Here is a 19243-nt window from a genome sequence, read left to right as displayed (position 1 = left end):
GATGGCATTGGTGAGAGGTTCTGTTAGATATTTTAAAATCTTTGGGATCTGTTCTGGAAGGATTTGAACTTCTGTATGAAAATTGTGTGTTGTAATGGCAATGTCTTTTTCTAATGCTGCTGGGAAATTTGCAGGGATTGTTAACTTCATCTGCACCTTTTGGTTTGCCCCTCAGGAACGTTTCTTCTCGCCAAGATTTCGTCGTCGACTTCATGCTGTCCTAGCATCTGTTAGCACTTCAATGCTGATTTTATCAAATCTAATATTTCTTGGAGGAAATCAAGTTGGAAAAATCTACTGGAACAGGATCTTTATGGAAGGCAAGTTTATTTTTATGTGCTTTCTAGATAACAGAATGTTCCAAATGTTACCTTGGGTGGGCTGAGTCAGGTTTTTCTCTCAGTGCACTAACTGGGAGTTAATTTTTTTTCTGGTCAAAACTATCAAAAATCTGAGAAAATTTAAATAACTCTGCAGGCTGCATGACTACAAAATTTCCTTTCTCCCATTCAAGTCTAGGAGTGCTGTCAGGCTTCTCTGTCAAGTGAAATCACTGAAGATCAAGTAATAAATGTGTGACAAGTTACCAAGTTGAATTTTTTCCCCCACTCTGCATTTCACACACATCCGTAAGAATAGGCCTACTAAAGCCAACTCCATAGATTCTGTGGACAGTTAGTGGGTGAGAGCTGCATAATACAGCATAATTGAGCAATTAAAGGCTTTTTTTTTTAGTGAATGTGATTTCAGGTTGGGGACCAGCTGACTATTGAGGACAAGTGTGGGGACAGAGGAACTTGGGTGACAGTGTCAGCCTGTGGTGCTGCTGAATAAGCAGTATGGGATGTTGTTCTCTGAGCTGACTCAGGAGACAAGTCTAGCTTTAATTTTTTTGCCAGAGGTCAGTGTAAGTAGGACCAGTTTTCTTTTTAGGTTCTTACTGCTGCCAGTCAAATGAAGATCTTGTAGAGGAATATTTCTTCCTCATGAGGGAAGTACTAATAGGCTTCTGTGCCTAGAAGTGCTCTCTTAAAAAGACCACCACTGTCTATTGCAGTATTTTCTCCTCTTGTTCCTTTCAGTGAAATCAGCTCTGGAGTTCCAAGATCCTACTTAAGCATCCCAAAATAGTGAAATGCTTAAAGAGTAAGTTATGTACATGAGTGGAGCAATTTTTCTTCTGAACTAAAGGAAAAGAAACATACAAAGATCTTGAAGAAGGGAATATTTTTAGCATGAAACATACTGAAGCTTTCTGATAATATGGGCAGAAAAGAGGCAGTACTAGGTTTTGCTCTTTAAAGCATAAAATACTTGTTTTCTGTTTTTTTGAAAGGCTTTGTTTTCTCTTAAATTGTTTCCTTTCAATTAGTTGGCTAATAGTAGAAAATAAGCAGAGAGGAAAGGTTGAAAGTACATTTAGGCATCTCTTCTTACTTATTAAAAGAAAAAAAAGGACTAGTGAAGTTGTCTGTCTCAGGCTTATAGCTCCATACAAATGATTTCCGTAATGCAATCTGTATATTAAATGAGAATATGTATCAAGAAAGTATTCTGTCCTTGTTGGAAGGGCTAGCAGCTGTACTGGGGTTTGCAACTGATGAAGGACAATGTTTTATCAAGTATATCAATATTTAATTAAACCAGAATCAATTATTGATTGTTTTTCTAGGTTTGTTGTTTTTTTTTTTTTTAATTTGGGGAGGAGTAGTTCTTTGATCTATTCCTCCTGCACTTGAATACATAGTTACATAAAGATTAGGTACCAGTCATCTAAGACAGGAATAGGAAATTAGTTTAGTCATTTGCATCTTTGTTTCCATGATGTTTTAATCAAATTAACTTTATTTTTAGAACGTGAAAGCTTTTGCTTAGTGTAGCTCATACTCCACTAGTAGAAATCTCAGTGCTTAGCTTTGTGAGCTTTATGTGCCTCTATTATTTGATCACTGAGATGACTGTGAGGGTATTGTTTAACTGTATTGTTGTTCTGACAACACCTATGTACAAACTGAAACATCCACTAAAATCTTCTTGCATCTACACACCTGATCCATTGTGATTTTCTTAGTGTGGAACAAATGGGGTGAACTCTGTTATCAGTCCAGGGTAGGGGATGAACAGATCGAGAGCAGCTCAGCAGTGAGAGACTTGGGGGTGCTGGTGGATGAAAAGCTGGACATGACCCAGCCATGTGCACTGGCACCCCAGAAAGCCAAACGTGTCCTGGGCTGCATCCAAAGGAGCCTGGGCAGTTGGCCAATAAAGGGGATTCTGTCTCTGCTCCCCTCTGGTGAGACCCCTCCTGCAGTGCTGTGTCCAGCTCTGGGGTCCTCAGCACAGGAAGGACATGGACCTGTTGAAGCAGGTCCACAAAAATGAACAGAAGGATGGAGCATCTGTCCTATGAGAAAATGCTGAGAGAATTGAGATTGTTCAGCCTGGAGGAGAAAAGGCTTTGGGGTGACCTAATTGTGGCCTTCCAGTACCTGAAGGGAGCCTATAAGAATGATGGAGAGGGACTTTTTTAAAAGAGTCTGTAGTGACAGGACAAGGGGGAATGACTTCAAACTGAAAGAGTTTAGTTTAGATACTGTGAAGAAATTCTTTCCTGTAAGGGTGGGGATGACCTGGAACAGGTTGCCCAGAGAAGCTGTGGATGCCCCATCTCTGGAAATGCTCAAAGTCAGGCTGGATGAATCTCTGAGCAACCTGGTCTAGTGGGAGATGCCCCTGCCCATGGCAGAGGGCTGGGACTAGATGTTCTTTAAGGTCCCTTCCGACCCAAATCATTCAGTGATTCTATGATTGAAGGCTAGTGAAATCTAGAAGGACTATTCAAAAATTGCTCTTCAGTTTCAACTAAATTTAAGTGCTGGTCTGTAAAAGAGACAACAAAAATCTACATTTGGAGTGTCCAATGCTAAAAGGTAAAGTTAAATAAATTTGTTTGTAGTCTGCTCTGTTTGTTCTGGTGAATCAAATTCATCAATATTTACGGACCAAACTGAGCATTACAAATACATAATCTTTGATGATTCTTTTGTCAACCCAAGGACAGATGAGGTGATCTTGATTTTGTCTTCACCTTTATAAAAAATTCAATGGGAATATGCTTGACTTGTTAGAACTAAGGGTGGTGGTGGTGGGTGGGTGTTCTGCAAGGCAGGAGGGCATTTGTTTGGGCTTTTATCTTTGTGTTTCATTTCTGGTGTGATGCAAGCAATAAAAAGTTCCCAAGAATGAAGATTTTCTTCTATGCATTATGATTCTGGAGAGCTTTGATTAGAACAGATGTTGACATTCTGTCATTGTCTTGTGGAGAATAGTCTAGATATCTGGCAAAGGACCCCCAGAGCTCTTTTGTACGTAATACCCAAATCTGTGTCCTTTCACTTGGTAGACAGAGCAATGTTACAATGTCCAGTATGTTACTGAAATCTGCTAAATATGTATCTAGTTGGTTTGAGTCAATAATTGTTACCTTTGGGTCAAGAAGAAAGAAGATATTCTGTGAATTTCAGGTTAAAATATTAGAAATAATATTCTCTATTTAAAAGCTTTTTGATCTCCTTGAAATTTGCCTTGGTTTAGGAAACCTAAGCAGGGTTTTGCACCACTCTAAAACCAGAGAGTAGACATTTGCATTTGGGAGGGCATCTCTACATTCTCATGAACCTGCCAGCAGGACTTGAGATTGGTTGGCTGAGGTGGCAGAAGGCTCTGTAGCACTAGTGTGACATAAAATCCCTCTGAGGTCAGGAATAGAGAGATGTGGAAACAAAACTGACCTCCCCAGCGCTATCAGCTGCAAAGAGTAGTCGGTTCCTTTGCTTTGTTCAAACCCCACAGAATTATGTCTACAAAGATCTGTACATGTATGGGTGGGAAAAAAATAGGAGAACAGATGTGTGCTTCACAGTTTGTAAATGTAATAGACATTTATAGATCACTAAAAGTGAAGAACATATATGCTAAACTCCAGCAATAAAGTGCATCTCAGAGCAGAAATCAGTTCTGCAGGTTTGGGTGCAATATAAGGCATTGTGTGTGGCATTTTCAGGTCTGGCAAGTCAATGAACCTCAGAATATCAGTATTGTAAGGCTCTAAATATCCAGCCTACAGCACTTCATAGTCAGAAATTAGCAGTTCTATTGTATAATATCAAAAAACAATGTTTGAAGGGCAGCTTCCAGCTAGCATGTATGTGACAGTGATGCAAATTTAAACTAACAAGCTCTTAAACAGAAGTTTTACTGAAGCTTAAGATGTATGAAATGCACTTCTAGTTTTGCTCTTTAGTTACTGAAGAGGATCTACTCTATTCTTTTGCAATGATTGAGTGTTGTCTAAAATCTCTACAATTTTTTGAGACCAGAGAAGAAAAGATATGGATATGAAAGCACTTAAACCTCAGGGGCCAGCACAGTCAGTTCAAGGAGAACCATACAAGTGGGATACTTTTGTTATCAAAGCTTTGTGGATTGCATTTTAAGAACAGGATTTACAAGTTTCCTGGGATCCTTATTTGACTGATACTTGAAATGTTTTGAAGTGCTTTGGCAGTGCTTTCCACAGTTTCCATACCATAAACAAGGGGAGTTAATATCTAATCATGTATTTTTTAGTATTTATTTTCTTTCCTCTTGTGAAAAATAGATTCAATTTATCTGGTTTTAAAAATAATTTTGTGCATCATTAAAATCACTGGTGTCAAAATTATGAGAGCAGAGGTCTGTGTGTCCTATGTGTATTTGTTCTTAATTTTGTTCTCAAAATTCTCTCTGTTCACACCAGCCTTAGTGCTTGTTTCTAAAACGTAATTTGGCCCTGTTATTTGCAAAGAATAAAGTTCCTATAGCAAGAATTTACTCTGATCTTTCTTTAGTAAGAATTTTCTCACGAATAACAGTGTTACAAATGTCTGATAAGAAAGGAGAAATATCTTCTATGTAACAAACCATTTTTAATCCTGTGTTCTTTGTAATTAATTAATGCTTCACTTCAAGCTGAGATGCTCCAACAAGAAGGGTTCCCTTTGAAGGGCTCACTCCTGCAACCTGCACTGTGCAGTGCTTTTGGTTAAGAGACTGAAATATTTTATCAAGCATGGATGAAGGCATTAGGCTGGGAGGGGACATTAAGTGTGTCGGGTGATAAAAGTCTGCAATTCTTGCTGATCTTTTTCTGGTTTACAAAGAACAGAGTCTAGATCAATGAGGAAAGCACAAGGTGCATTTCACGTGTATTTTACTTTGAACAGCTGTCTGAAAATTGGACAGTCATTATTTAACTTAACTGTAAACCAGTACTTTAGCTCTCCAATTTACCTTGCCACATTTTGAGGAATGCCTCTCTGGAGGGCAGTTCAGCCCACATACATCTGTCTTAGCATGGGATGAGATGCATTGTCACTCTTCACTGCATTCAGGGGCATTTTGTACAGCCTTGTTTAGATTAGATTGGACACCCAACCTGTGAGAAGGTACCTTTAGTAGACATCCAGCAAAGACTGAATTCCACCCTCAGTTAGGAATGACTTACTGCAAGGGTACAGAATGGCTGGCTGGGCAGAAGTCCTGCAGTGAAGGATGTCTGACTGCTCTACCAGATTGTGAACTTTGTGCATCAACAGTGTCGTGCCACCTGCACCAAAAATAGACCTTGTGCAAAGATGCATTGACAGCAGTGCAAAATGTGTAAGTTAACCTCTTCTGCTACGTGATGTGCTGAAGGCTAAGGATAAAATATGTGCTCTTTTGGTTACTGCAGTTTAAAAACACAGTAAGCTGACAATTAGGGAGAAGGCAATATAACAGCATAATTTGAAGTCTAGAGCTGTGATCCTGGATAAATGATATTGTTATGTTTTGAGAGGAAAGTATTGACGGGAGAAATGGGTACATAGAATTTTCTGCAAATTAAATTTTACCAAGATATTCTGATCATCAGTGGGGGCAGGAGAAAGGGAAAAACCCTGTAAAATATAGCAAGGACTTGCACTTCTGTGGTCCTGGTGGGTCCCTTCCAGTTCCAGCTCTGGATGGTCTATGATTCTATGATAATACCTAGGTAAACTGTTAGATTGCCAACTTCTGAAGATAGTCTCCAGATAGACAAAAATCTGTCAAGCAATGTAGAAAATACTGTCATCATTTTGATGTAGGAGTAATCTCTAAATGGCCTCCAGACCTATTCCAACCCCTCTTTTCATTAACTAGTTAATCAGCAATTAGGGATGTTTAAAGCAAAATTAAAATTTATTTATCCATGTCTAAAATTGTTCACTAATTAAACATAGTGATGCCTTTTTTTTGCCTCCAGTTTTCCCTTTTGGCTTGCTTTGAAGCAAAATCAGGTCCTATGCTAATCAGAATTCAGATAATTGGTTAATTTACAGGGAAAAGAATATATGTTCTCATTAGCACCTTACATACTTAATAGAGGCAGAAGGCCTTTGGACTTCTTCCCAGCTGTGCAGCACAGCAATCTCAGATTGTGTTTCACAGGGCATCTTAGGCACTGATTTGCAAATGGGAATTTCCACAGTCATGACATACAAGATTCAGAGGTATGAGTGAAACAGAGGGTTTGGTGTAAGACATTTGATGTAACATGCCTAAATGTGGAATTTTTGGATTACTTTAACAGAAACATTAGACCATTATCTTACGATATTAAAATAAAATTATGTCAATTGGTAATTACACTGTATCACAGGACTGAAAATAATTCTAACAATCTATATTTGTTTCATTTTATGTAAATCACTTAGTGCATAAGTTGAGAATTGCAGTGGTATCAGCATCTTTCAAGGCATTGTCCTGAACTGTTGATGCCTTTAGAAGTTTTGCCCTCTTATGAAGACAGTGAAATTAGGTTGTTGCTCTACAAAAACTAATTTGTGTATTAGTAGTAGAGATACCTTTCTAAATTCAACAACTAAATAATTTAAAGACTTTGAGTTACTTATTGTGCAGCTCCACTGCTGTATGAGATGTCAATAACAAAAACAAATGAGAGATTTCTGTACTGGTTGTTGTATGTTCTAGTCTGGCTCATGCAAGATCATATCTTCCCATCAGATAAGTTGGTGACTGTATGCCTCGTGCTGCAATAAGGAGTGTAGGTAGAAGGCCTCAGGATAATCACTTCATACAACCTCATCCTTCAGAAACTGAGTACTGCTAGTTGGATTAGGTCATAGATGTAGCACATTTTAAGGGCTGAGGGAAGAAGTGGAGTGTTGAGTTTTTCTGGGATATTTTTTCTCCTATCTTAATGTCACATATATTTATGTACACAAACAACAGGACAGGAATGGTGGAGCAGCTGTCTTGAAGCTTTATTCCATCACAATCATCAGCCTCATTCTACAGAACCAAGCAAGGGAGATGGAACAGCATCAGCTGCTAGCACAGCAAGGTTCTATTTGTTACAAAGTCTTTTAACAACTTTCTAGCCAATAGCATAATATTAAAAGCTGACAAGCATTTGCTCAGGCCAATTAATAAAGCCACACGTACACACATTGCTTTGAACAATGCTTGCTTGTAATAGCTTAAAACAATGGATAAAGCTTCATTATTAAGCTTACATATTTCTACTATCTTGCTTAACATATTTTCCTGAGGTCTTTCTCTACACAGCTCACAGCCCTATTGTTTCTTGTCCTTGCATCTTCAGCATTCTTGCATTTCTCCATCCTGAGATTTGCTCTCACTCAGCTTTCTAAGAATTCTCTACCTTTTCTATTTCCCACAATGGAGCAAAATAGTTCGAGCTCATTATTCAGCAGGGCTTAGTTGGATGTTTTAGCTCTGAGGTCTTGCCAGATAATATACAACAATATCTTGGGAGCCATATTGCACCTAACAACTTCTGAAATGGGTTGCAATGATACGTGTAATTATCTGGCTTTGAAGGTGCAGGAGGAAAGAAATCATGCAGCAAAAGAACTCAAAGGAATCCACAAAACTTGTCAGCTCTCACATCCCTGTGAGTGTGTGATACTTCACTGTCTATTCTATGCATCTCTTGCAAGGTTTTTGCTCAAATTTCTTTGCAGCTGAAAGAAAAAGGAGGGCTGTTTCCATGACTGGCAGTTCAGAGTTTCAGATGGCCCTTGTTTTGGTTTGGAAAATTCTGTTGTAGAGTGGCTACATCAATAGAGTAGCTAGTATGGTCTTCCAGCATTCTTGTTCCTCCAGATTTTCACTTTCATTGAGAAATCCCACTTGCTGCTGTTAGGCAAAAACTTACTCAGGGTCATTTTTTCCAAAAATACATTTATGAACATTATATTGATGAATTGCATAATTTAGAGAAATATTACATAGTGGCAGAAGTATTACTGAAGATGTCACATTTTTCTAAATGATTCATTCTTCTTCATGCACAAAGGAAACTTGTTTCCACAATCATTTATGTGACCTTGCTTAGTGGCTGCAGTTCATTGGGATGTGAACTGGCAAAATAGCAAGAAAAATTAATTTTGGTCTGCAGGAATAAGGAGACAGTATTTGGGGTTTTTTATCCCTGCACCTCACAAAGGATGACAGCTATAGAAAATAAAATAGTCATGTATTTTTGGGGGGCATTTTCTTCAGAGTTGAAACAGTAAAATGTGTTCTGTCATTTTCTGTTGAATCACGTTGGTTTGAACCTCTGTTCTGTGTGAAAATTATTGAAGCATTGCTATGTTTAAATTCAACTCTTGCTGTTTAATCTTAATAGTTTGCCATTTGTCTTTAATTTGTCTTTAGATTCTTAGGACCTAATCCTGCAACCAAATCAATGCAGAAAGATCTTTCTCTCTAGAAAGTTATATAACATGTGCAGCCATATCTGCTGGGATCAATATGATTCCAAGGTCAGAATCAGTCACAAAGAACCTATATTTCATACATCTTATTAAAGTCTTTATTTTGCATAGTGCATGTACAAGTGAAAAAAAAAAGCAGAGCAGTCCACACTGTGACACACAGAGTTCACTGTTGTCCATTGTGCTGCATCTGTTTTACAGAACTAACTAAACTACTCTGCACACTGAAAATGGGGAGCTGTTCCTTCATTGTGCTGCCTTCTTGTCAATTTGCAGCTCTTTCATAAAAATACAAGTTTGCTACTTTGTGAGATTTGCTGATCACAGGCAAAATGCCCCCCAGATTTTCAATTACTTTGGCAAGGCTCACACAACCTTTCTTAAACTGTTGTGATGTTGCTAGTGAAGTACAGTATGGTATGATGAGCCATTGTAATAGGTTGGCCAAGTCCATCTTACAGATGTAACCTTGCTGGTAGCAACGTGCTTAGTGTGGAAGCTGGAATGAATGATGCCACCAAACACTCTTGTTCTGCTGGTGTGGCAGGTCAGCATGTGCTGTTTTAGCACAGGCTTTCAGAGGCTGAAGCAGTTTGAATGTGTGACCTCTTCATGCCTTAAACATAGCATGGACATAAAAAGAACAACATTTTTCTGTCCAAAAGCTTGAAATTGCCATGATCTCATGACTGCTTATCAGTGGGTAATTCAGCTTTGCCTTCTTGTTCCCCTGTATTTTTGCCATATATGGCAAAAGCCTCACAGTGGCCCAAAGTATCATAGCCAAGCATAGAATATTTGCAGTGCTGTTTTATTGGTCACTGTGCTTATTGGGAAATTTATACATAAATGAACTCATGGTTGTGGTGGCAGGTACGTATCTGATTAGTAAGAGACATTATTTCAGCTAACATGTGCAACAATCAAGAAAAGTTTTCTGAGGAATGATGTAATCTCTTTCTTTTCCTGTATTCAGAAATTTCTAGGAGTCTTGTAGGTGCTACTTCTTTCTTGTCATTGAATCCTGTTTCTTTTGTCTGTCAGCCCCTTTCATTTGTGTTCAGATTTGAACTAGTTCTGACTGGCACTTTTTTTTTTTTCAAATGCGTTTTGAGAGAACAGTTCCTGTGCACAGAAAGTAACCTTCTCACAGCAGGAACTGGAACACCAGCTGTATTTAGCTTTGCAACCATTGAGAATTTCATGACAACTTTCTAAGTTGTTTATTTCCTGAAAAGTAATGTTAAAACAACATTGTGGTATTCCACAATTACTGACACTTGGAGCCTACTGGATCAAAATTTCTCAACTTAGAGCAAAAAAAGACACTTTTTTTTTTTTTGCCCCAAATGCCAGCCCTGCATATCAGCTTGAGACTGAGAATTTTAGCAGTGTTCATTCTGGTTCTTGCACCTCTACCGGCACAGTCAGAGGTGATAACAATCATCTTGTAGAGATGCATAGGCCACAAAGGAGGCTGAACTTTTTCTAAAACTAATGTTCCCTGTGTACAGGCATGGAAAGCAGCTAGGAGCTTATTTTTCTCACTGAGGAAGCCTTGAGAGGATTTTTATGCTGTAGCACAGCTCTGCTGCATTTTTACAATAATGCTGTTTTGCCTATAATTTCAGTCTAGGTTCACTAGCAAAAATTGTTGTCTCAGACTACTTTAGCATCTTCTCTTTTTAATCTCTGAATGAATTTATTTCAGCCATCTTTAAATGGCTGCTGCTTTAAAGAAAATAGAAGCTAAAAGTACAAGAACTTAAGAGGGAGAGAGCAAAGCCTTGTATATGTATATATTTGTATAGATTTGTAGACTTACACCCTTGTAAGTGCTGACAGTTCTGTAAAATTACTTTTACCTCATGTCATTCCATTTACTACTAAATTGCGTGCTGGGACATGTTTTCTTAAGGCACTTTGCACCAGCCAATGAAGACCTGAAACTCGGCTGAGCTGGGGTTTAAGTTCATGCTGAACTTGGAATGTAGCAAATTTCATGTGGACATTATCAAACCCTATGAGAAACAGCACCATATGCTGGCACCAGCAGCTCTGCTGTCCCTAAGGAAGCACTGTGAGGCAGAAGTGTGTCTCCTCCCTAAACAGCTGCATTTTTTCCCTCAGTGCTACACCAGTCACTGATAATCTTGCTGTTTAGTGTGGTATCTGTAAAGGATGGATAGGCAGGGAAGCATGTGGTTCTACAATGTTTTTAATCTCTTTGGGCACTGTCTTCTCCTGAGAAAATGGAGAAATATCTGTTGTCTCCTAAAACTTTGGTTCTGTCTCCTGCAGAGGCTGCACCCCTGGGACACCATGCTCTCCAGGGCTGTTGTGGGGGTGATTTGTGATGACCATTTGAATACATGAAGTGCATGGTTTGAGTCTGCCTAAGCTCTGTGAGATCAGATAGAATTAGAGTACTAAATGGGACAGTGCTCAGAATTGACTTAATAATCCTAGAAATATTACAATTTACTGTTAGTGCATGTATATCCACCTTTGAGTAACAGAATCTACCTGAAATATTAGGCTAAATTAATGCAAGAAATATTAATGCCTTAAAGCCAGTTGTAAAGTCAGAGATCATCACCAGCATTCCCAGTTATTGTTACAAATTACATCTAATGCTTGCAGTTCATTCTGTAGTGAAATAATTATAATTTTCAGAGCAGAGAAATTCCTCAAGAATGTTTCTTCCAAGAAAGTAATGGATTTCAAATACTAGGGTAGTTTTTTATTTAATGCACTGTCATCCATTTTATCTTTCTCATTTCTCACGTATTACTTCTAAATTTCCTGATCTAAGGTGAGCATGTACTGAAGCCCAATAGTGACCTGTTGGCTTGTGGCTGTCTTCATAGGTGTTGAATTTCCACTGCTGGTAGGTTAGCTTAAAAGCCTGTTAGAAATGTCTTGGCTGTCCATGTCTTAACAAGATCCATTCTATTTCTGACAGTTGTTGAGATACCCGACAGAGATTTTCCACAAATCTGTCAAGCTGCCAAACCTGTGCATTCCTGTCCATTCTGAGGGTGAGCAATAAATGGTGTGAGTCACTTGAAGCTACAGAGCAGCACGCCTGTGTTTAGGCATCTTAAGCTGAAAATATGCTCTGTTATTAATAACTGATTCATAATTGATTTTTCTTTTAAAGCTATTTCCTTATTTTTTTCAGCTTGCATCAAAAACTGGTAAATAATATGACAAGATTTTTGTGTTGTTAGTATCCATCCTCCTACCAATTAAGAACGTTAGACTATTGATTTTTATCCCTTCTGCCCTCTTTTATGTGGTTTTTATTAGACCCACAGCTAAGCCCTCTATCAAATATAATAATCCATCTGCAAATTCTAACTTAGGCTTTAAAACAATCCTTAGAGAAGAGTGACTTCTGTATTATACTCAAGTATCCATAAAAATTCTCCCAGTGGTGGGACTTTTATGTCTAAATAAAGATTTATCTTGCATCTAGATTGAACAAAATCTCAAATCCTTGTACTTGTGTGGAGTGGTGTTGTTGAAGAGGGTTCTTTTGCTTTTCAAAAATAGTAGTAAAGTGTTACTGAAGTAGTTGCATTGTTCAGAAGGAAAAACATCTTGTTTAGTAGTCCTTAACACTGAAAGAAAACTGTAGGTACACAGTTCCATTACCTGCAGGTTAATATGTACCCTGCAGTGAGGAATAGTTTGCAAATAATTGAAAATGTTTTTAACTTCAATCTTCTGACTATAATGCTCTGCCAGTCCCTATGTCTATTATTTATAGTGAAGGTATCTTCTATTTAACAAGTAGTTTGCATGTAAATAGTTGAAAATCAGCTTATCAGACAATCTTAATGTTGCCCCAGTTGCTATTATCTTTGTTTTAAAATGGTTAAAACAACCTTTTTCTAGCGTCTGTTGCACACAGCTTAGAATGTTACATATATATAATATGTATTTATATATCCCTTCCCTGCTGTGTATAAAAACTGCTTCAGTTACATTTTTACTGCAGCAAAAAGGAAGTTAAATCTGCAACAATATAACCTTTAAGACAGGGGCACTATTCATCACAGTCCAACTTGTGGTTATCTTATTTTTCACCCAGCATTGAGACAAGTGACAATTTGCACATTTCTGGCCAAATGGCATGTTTAAATGTTTTAAGAACTGTTGAGCTCTATCAATGTGGAAAATGAAATGCTGAAGAACTCTAGAGATTTGCTAATAGTATGTACAGACTTTCACCTTAGCTTCAGTTCATATTTTTCCAGGTCAGGAGCACCTGACAGTTTGTACCACCTGGTAGTTTTTTCTGTGCTTCCGATATACAACTGGGAAGAAGAGATTGGAGAAAGTTGCTGTTGTTAACATGAACTCAGCAATATTATGGTGGGTCTGCAGACTTCTCTAGGAGTGGAATAAGCTTGGAGACTGGATTCCTGCTCTTGACAATAGTTTGACTACTTGAGACCACAGCAGCTTTCATAAAAGCTATTAAAAATGTCCATCACACCCATCTGGATGTGTCAGGAGAAGAATTTGCATGGGGGTTTCTATATTAGTTAGAGTAGCAAAAGCAGTGTCACTCCAGCTTATTGTATTCCAGTCCTTGCTAAATATATCCTAGCAGAATGAGATTCCATTTTCCATCGTTTTCTTACCTAGAGTGTTGCTATTTCATCAGAAGTAACAGGGGATCTGCATGACTAATACAGGAAAGTGCCCTGTAAGTCAGCACATAGAGCCAAAACAAGGATCACCAAGACCCTCAGGGTAAAACCATTACTAAAGCCCTGATGGAAAACCATCAGTATCCCTCCAGAAAGTCTCTGAACATTATTTGACTCAAAATTCTATGAGAGAAGACTGCTGTATTTAGCATCTTTTTGGTGTCCACATGCCTAAAGCCCTCACAGTGTTCAATGAGGTATGTAAACAATATTGTGACCAGTTTAATACAATCTTCACAATGTGATTTGGCCAGTGTTGCATATTAAATTAGTGACACAAGTAGATGGAGAAATCAGGAGTCCTGGTTCCTATTTATTAAATCCTCCTTCCATGAAGACTTAATAGGTATAATTTGAGCTGTGTAATTAATATTTTGCAGCAGACCAGCCATGTGATACACTGATATTAACCTTTCCAGTCAAGAGGAGGAGTTTCATGCTAAACATGGAGGATCTGTGTTCATTTTTCTTGGATGAGCATTCAGAAAAACAGAGAAAGCAGTATTTGTTAGATGGGATTCATTCAAGTTTTACAAGCAAGCTGTCACTGAAGACACTCAATAGTCTTTTTAAAAGTGCACATTCTTTCACCAATGTGTCAGACCATATTTTAGTACACTGTCACACTTGAAGATCAATATTCTTGTGGTACCAGGAATCGTGGTAGCTTCCAGAACCAGATGTTCAAGGCAGAAATGTGTAGGGAACGGTCCAGGTCTGGAGAGTTCAGGACAGCAAAAGCTTTCATTACCGTGAGGTCAGTGAATGTGTTGCTGACAGTGACTGCAGTGAATGCCCTCATGCATGGGGCAGGACACAAATGCTGGGCAGTACTTGGTGGTGCATAATGTTACACGTCCCTGAAACAGCAGGATTTAATTTCCCTTGTGGAACTGAGAAAGAAGTCATTGTTTCTTTATCTTACTAATATGTGTTAGGTCTCTGCACTCTTCTGCTGTTGACAAACCGCAAATATTTTGGCTTAACTACAACTAAAGTGTGAGAACAACAAAAGACAAACACTAATTAGTATTCTTTTGACTGCTGTTCTGAAGGAATGGAGCTGTATTCTCAGCTCCTCTTAAGCTCCAATGGAGATTAAAAGAAGGCAATGACCATGAGGGAGGACCGAAAAAAGAGAAATGGAAACAAGGCAGATCCACCTAATTTCTCCACAATGCAAATTTATGCAAAATAAACCTTGGAGAGAGACTGCATTGAACCTACTCCATCTTTACAGATTTCCTCCATGGTTTTTGCATAGGCTCTCACTCTTTTCTTGGAGAAAAGCTGTTGTCCAGTTCCTCTTGCTGGGCTGGTTTGTGGAGCAGAAAATCCCATTGCAAAGTAGCACAGTGAACATGGATGGCATATTACGCAGTGCAAGATACCAGTGGGATTAGCAACTGGCTGCAAGAGCACACCGTGTTGAATGAATAAGTTATACCTACTTAAAAATGTAATGCAGACCAACATTTTTAATTTGTAAAAGCAGAGTTCAGATTCACATCTGCCCGTGGCTGCATTAGCTCGTGTGGCTGGCACTGACACAGCTGCTGAGGATAACCCCAGCAAGGTGCCTGATCTTGGCACTGGAGGGCAGCTCACACAAACTGTGGAATTATTGGCTTTTTTCTTGGGGTTTTTATTTAAAGGGATTTAGCAATCAAAGCTCACGTGCCCATTACAGCTGGAAACAGAGTTTTTCCTGTCCAGGTTGTTTCTCTTAAAAGAAGTTGGATGGACAGGAGAGAAACAGCTTTTTGGACTCTCCAGTAATGAAGACAACTTTTTCCTTGGTGATAGAAATTAGAACAGCTGTAAAGCTTTTTCAGTTTCTGCTGAAATTTGGAACAAATTACAACACCTATCAGCATGCTGAAGACTGCAGAATGCAATAGATTCTACCATAATTTAATGTAGTCCAGCTAAGGCCTATGAAAGATGTAAAGTCCATTTACTCTGGCTATGCTACCTCTGACCATTTGTTCTTTTACTTTATTTCTAAAGCAAAAAATACTCATTTATCATGTGCAGGATGACTTTTTTTCTGCCAGTCCAGCATTTTGAAGAGGACCAGCAGAAAGTATAACACCTTTTAAAATAATTTCTCTTTCATTTACCTTAAAAAAAATACAAAATCCTTAGAAGAAATAAAGAAGTCCTTACCTACAAAGAGTGTCATCTGGAATAAAATCTAAACCATATTCAGTCATCTCAAATTTTTACAAACATATATTGTCCTTGACAGTGTTCTTTCCTGTATGTTCTTTCCGTAATTCCCTGAACAAATAAACCAAGCAGCCAACTAGTGGGTTGAGATTTTATTATCATTATTAGTAGCAGAGCTGACACAAGAAAAACATACATGAGTTTAACTTCATCAACACCTACATTTTACTGAAATACCACAAGACATTAGTGAAGCTTTGTGTTTAGCAAGCACTCTACTTGCAAGGCATGAAAGAGACACATTGCCCTTATTTTGTTCTTTTGGTCATATTTTAATCCTTTGAAATCCTTTTTCTAAGTAATTCCCAGGGAAGAATTAAGGCTTGACTACTTTGTGACTACTTTTGTTTTTGTAAATTCTTTGGTGGATCACCCCTTTTGACGGTTTTGGATTTTACTTTGGTTGTTGAAAGGCATCAGGATTCACTCTGGGCTAGAGGTTGTGCTATGGGTGGTCCATCACTCTTGGCTGTCTGGCAGACTGACAGTAATACTGCTCTGCAGTAGCTGTCACAGATCTGTTAAGGATATCATGGCTTTTGTGTGTCAGCTCCTCCCAGTCCCAATATCACCCTAAATATCTCCTTGGTACAGAAGAATTAGAATAGTTTGAGGACATTAAAGAGCAAACTGCCTGAAGAGACTGACTAGCATACAAATGATTAATGAAATTACTTATTTGGCACTCCTGGCATTATTTTTTAGATAATGTATTCAGGAGGAAATAAATCAGTAATGAGGTTTAAGAAGCCCAAAAGGAGATTTCAGTATAATGAATTACATTCACAGAGGTGATACCAAATATCTATAGATGTTACAGGGAGGATTTTTGTGTGAAGCACAAATAGCATACTCAGATTTTTAACTGTGTTGAGTACTGTATTGGTGCAGTATCTGTTGAAGATGGCATTAGTGCTTTGCATTACTTTCGTCATTGACCCTGTTTCTGTTGGGAAGTAAGTTTCCTCACTGTGTAAAAGAGGGCTTCATTAGTCCTTTGAAGGCTGCTTGCAGAAGCTGATAATGTTATAGCACCTGAAATTATAAATCTCATTCCTCACTGAACTTCCAGATTGTTTTATTGAAGCAAACAGCATCAATTATGAAATCTTCAAACTAGTATGCCCACATGTTCAGTGGTGCTGCAAAATGTACTATTTATATTTCATTAAAAACCCTGTGATGTGATACGGCCCCAGTTGCAATGGGGTGATTTCAAAGTTTCCATTTTTTAAATTGAAATATCTACCCATGCAGAATTGGTTTCAATACAACTGTCATCCCTTTGACTAATGGAGGAGGAGGGGGAAATGCTTGCCTGATATCATTTTACCATGGGCTAATTTCAGGTGAAGAAGATAAAGCAGATTTACTTTATGAGAGCAGTCCAGTGCTTGGTGTTGAAGAAGCTCCTTTGACAGTCCCAGAGCTTTTGTAAAGAGAGGCTGATTGAACATTTTGGTTTATGCTGAACAGTTTAAGAACAGGTTTGGTTATGCCATTGTTGGCATAAGTTTTACTGAGTTAGAGTAGGAGTACTCACATGGTCATTACTGCTTTTTCTTAATTGAAAGGAACTGAAAATATAACTTTTCATTAGACCAATATTAATTTACAGTTTTGTTTAGGAAAAGGAACATTAATAGGCTTGAGTATTAGCACTGATGTAACCATGATACAAATAGATGCATATGTTTATAAACACACAAAAGCTTAAACTGAAATGGCTCTGCCATTTTCCCTTTTACTTACCATAAAATAAGGGAAAACTCATGAGGTAGCTACCACACACTAATTTATACACAGGAGCTTTTCAGGGTTGATCAAGTATCTGAAATTATCTGTGTGCTTGACTCAGGTAGAAGTTTCTCTTGAATATTGTCTGACAAATTTCTTAATGCTCAAGTTTTCAAACAGAGGAAAGGAGTGTTTAAAAGCTAAAAGTGTTTTATGAGATGCCCTTGGGAAACCTTCTTACACATAACTTTGCTTGAATTTGATATGCTGGAGCTGCTTTTTAAATTTTATTGGTTTTGTGTTTGGTTCAATTCTGGTAGCTATAACCTCCTGCCTTAGCGGTGCCCTCTGTGTCTCGTGGGGAGTAGTGGCCAAAGGTGAGTTCACTCAGTATCTTGCTGTTTCCTGATAACTTATCTGAAATGTTATGGACATATTCCAGGATTTCATCTTTTTGCTTTGTGACAGCTCTTAGTTTTCTGGATTTATCTCTTAATTTGTCATGCTACCAATTTCTGTTTCTTAAAATAATCATTCTGTTGTAATGCTTCTAATTTCAGTGATTATTACAGCTCATCTGTGTAGAAAAGTAGTGGCAAAATTCCAAACTAAGGAGTCTTCAATTTAAAGTGCCAGAGTTAGTACAGAATAGCATATTTAGTGTTACTGAGCAGAAAGCCTCTCCATTTTGGCCTCCAGATCATAAATGTGCACTGCTTTTCTGGCAACTGAGCTGTGGTTTCTTTTAATCTAGTTCTAATAGCATGGCATTTTTTCCCTTGAAAAGGGAGGAGAAAGCAACTTGCTGGAGACAAGGCATAGAGCTTTTTATCCCAACAGAAAGTTTTTACCCTGTAGCAGCAAAGGAGACACAGAACTGCTATATTGTAGATAGCCTGGATGCTTCAACAAGTGAAATAATAGCTTGACAATGTTGAATGTGAGTTAGGGGTGGGTGAGTTAAGATTTCTGGGGGCTCTTGACTGAGTTCTACTATAACCCATGTGCTTTAAAATAGATTTCACTAAAAATAGTAATCTTTGTCACTTAGAGGGCAAGTACATTTTTTTTTGTGAAACAGCATTCTGACATTTGGTGAAATATTGAAGAAGCCCTGTAGCTACACAAATCAGTGCCCATGGTAATACAGTTGGTTGGTTTGGACTTTTGTTTTTTTTCCTCCCCTAGATTAAACAGTGTTAAAAACTTGTAAAAATCTGAGGTTTTTTCCCCTGGCAACTCAAATTAAAATGCACAGATGAAACTGAATCGAAGCTGAAGTAGAACTTGCATTGAAGGGCCAGATTTGATTCTGTAACTTAAAAGAAGTAGCACAGAAGAATCAGCTGAACAGTTTTGTGTAACAATGTGATTATTACCACATTAGATTGCTCCAAAACGCTGTATTAGCATCTGAATTTTGGAGTGCCTGTCATTTATTTCCTTCAGTTAATGGCAAATTTAAGAGGTAAAATTCGCTTTCCTGTTGCCCTTCCCACCATCCTGCTCTTTGGTATGGTTTTGACCTGCAACAACTAATTATAGTTCTTTAAGGACATTTAGGAATTCTTCTTCCAAGTTTTGTTGTTTGCATTTCCCCCAGAATGTCAAGTATAACCTTGTGAGGATAGTTTGACATTTCTGCAGCTGCACTCCATCCCAGTATGTTTTGTTCATGACCAGATTTAGTAAATTTCCTATGTTCTTTATCCAGAAAGAGAATAG

At 38.1% G+C, this 19243-nt stretch overlaps 1 protein-coding gene across 2 annotated transcripts in view; it reads left to right on the top strand.

Moving 5' to 3' along the window:
* HHAT (hedgehog acyltransferase) overlaps nucleotides 1–19243 on the top strand; it is a 146873-nt gene that overhangs the window by 88731 nt on the left and 38899 nt on the right. For both annotated transcript variants that reach the window (XM_088161208.1, XM_014887397.2), the window contains one exon: nucleotides 176–320. In XM_088161208.1, the coding sequence (XP_088017334.1) occupies nucleotides 176–320 (145 nt within the window). The remainder of the gene's footprint in view (nucleotides 1–175; nucleotides 321–19243) is intronic.

This window comes from Sturnus vulgaris, chromosome 3, assembly GCF_052056855.1.
Source record: "Sturnus vulgaris isolate bStuVul1 chromosome 3, bStuVul1.hap1, whole genome shotgun sequence".
Classification (NCBI taxonomy): domain Eukaryota; kingdom Metazoa; phylum Chordata; class Aves; order Passeriformes; family Sturnidae; genus Sturnus; species Sturnus vulgaris.
Note: the sequence above shows the minus strand (reverse complement) of the source record. Positions and strands in the feature narration are given on the sequence as shown.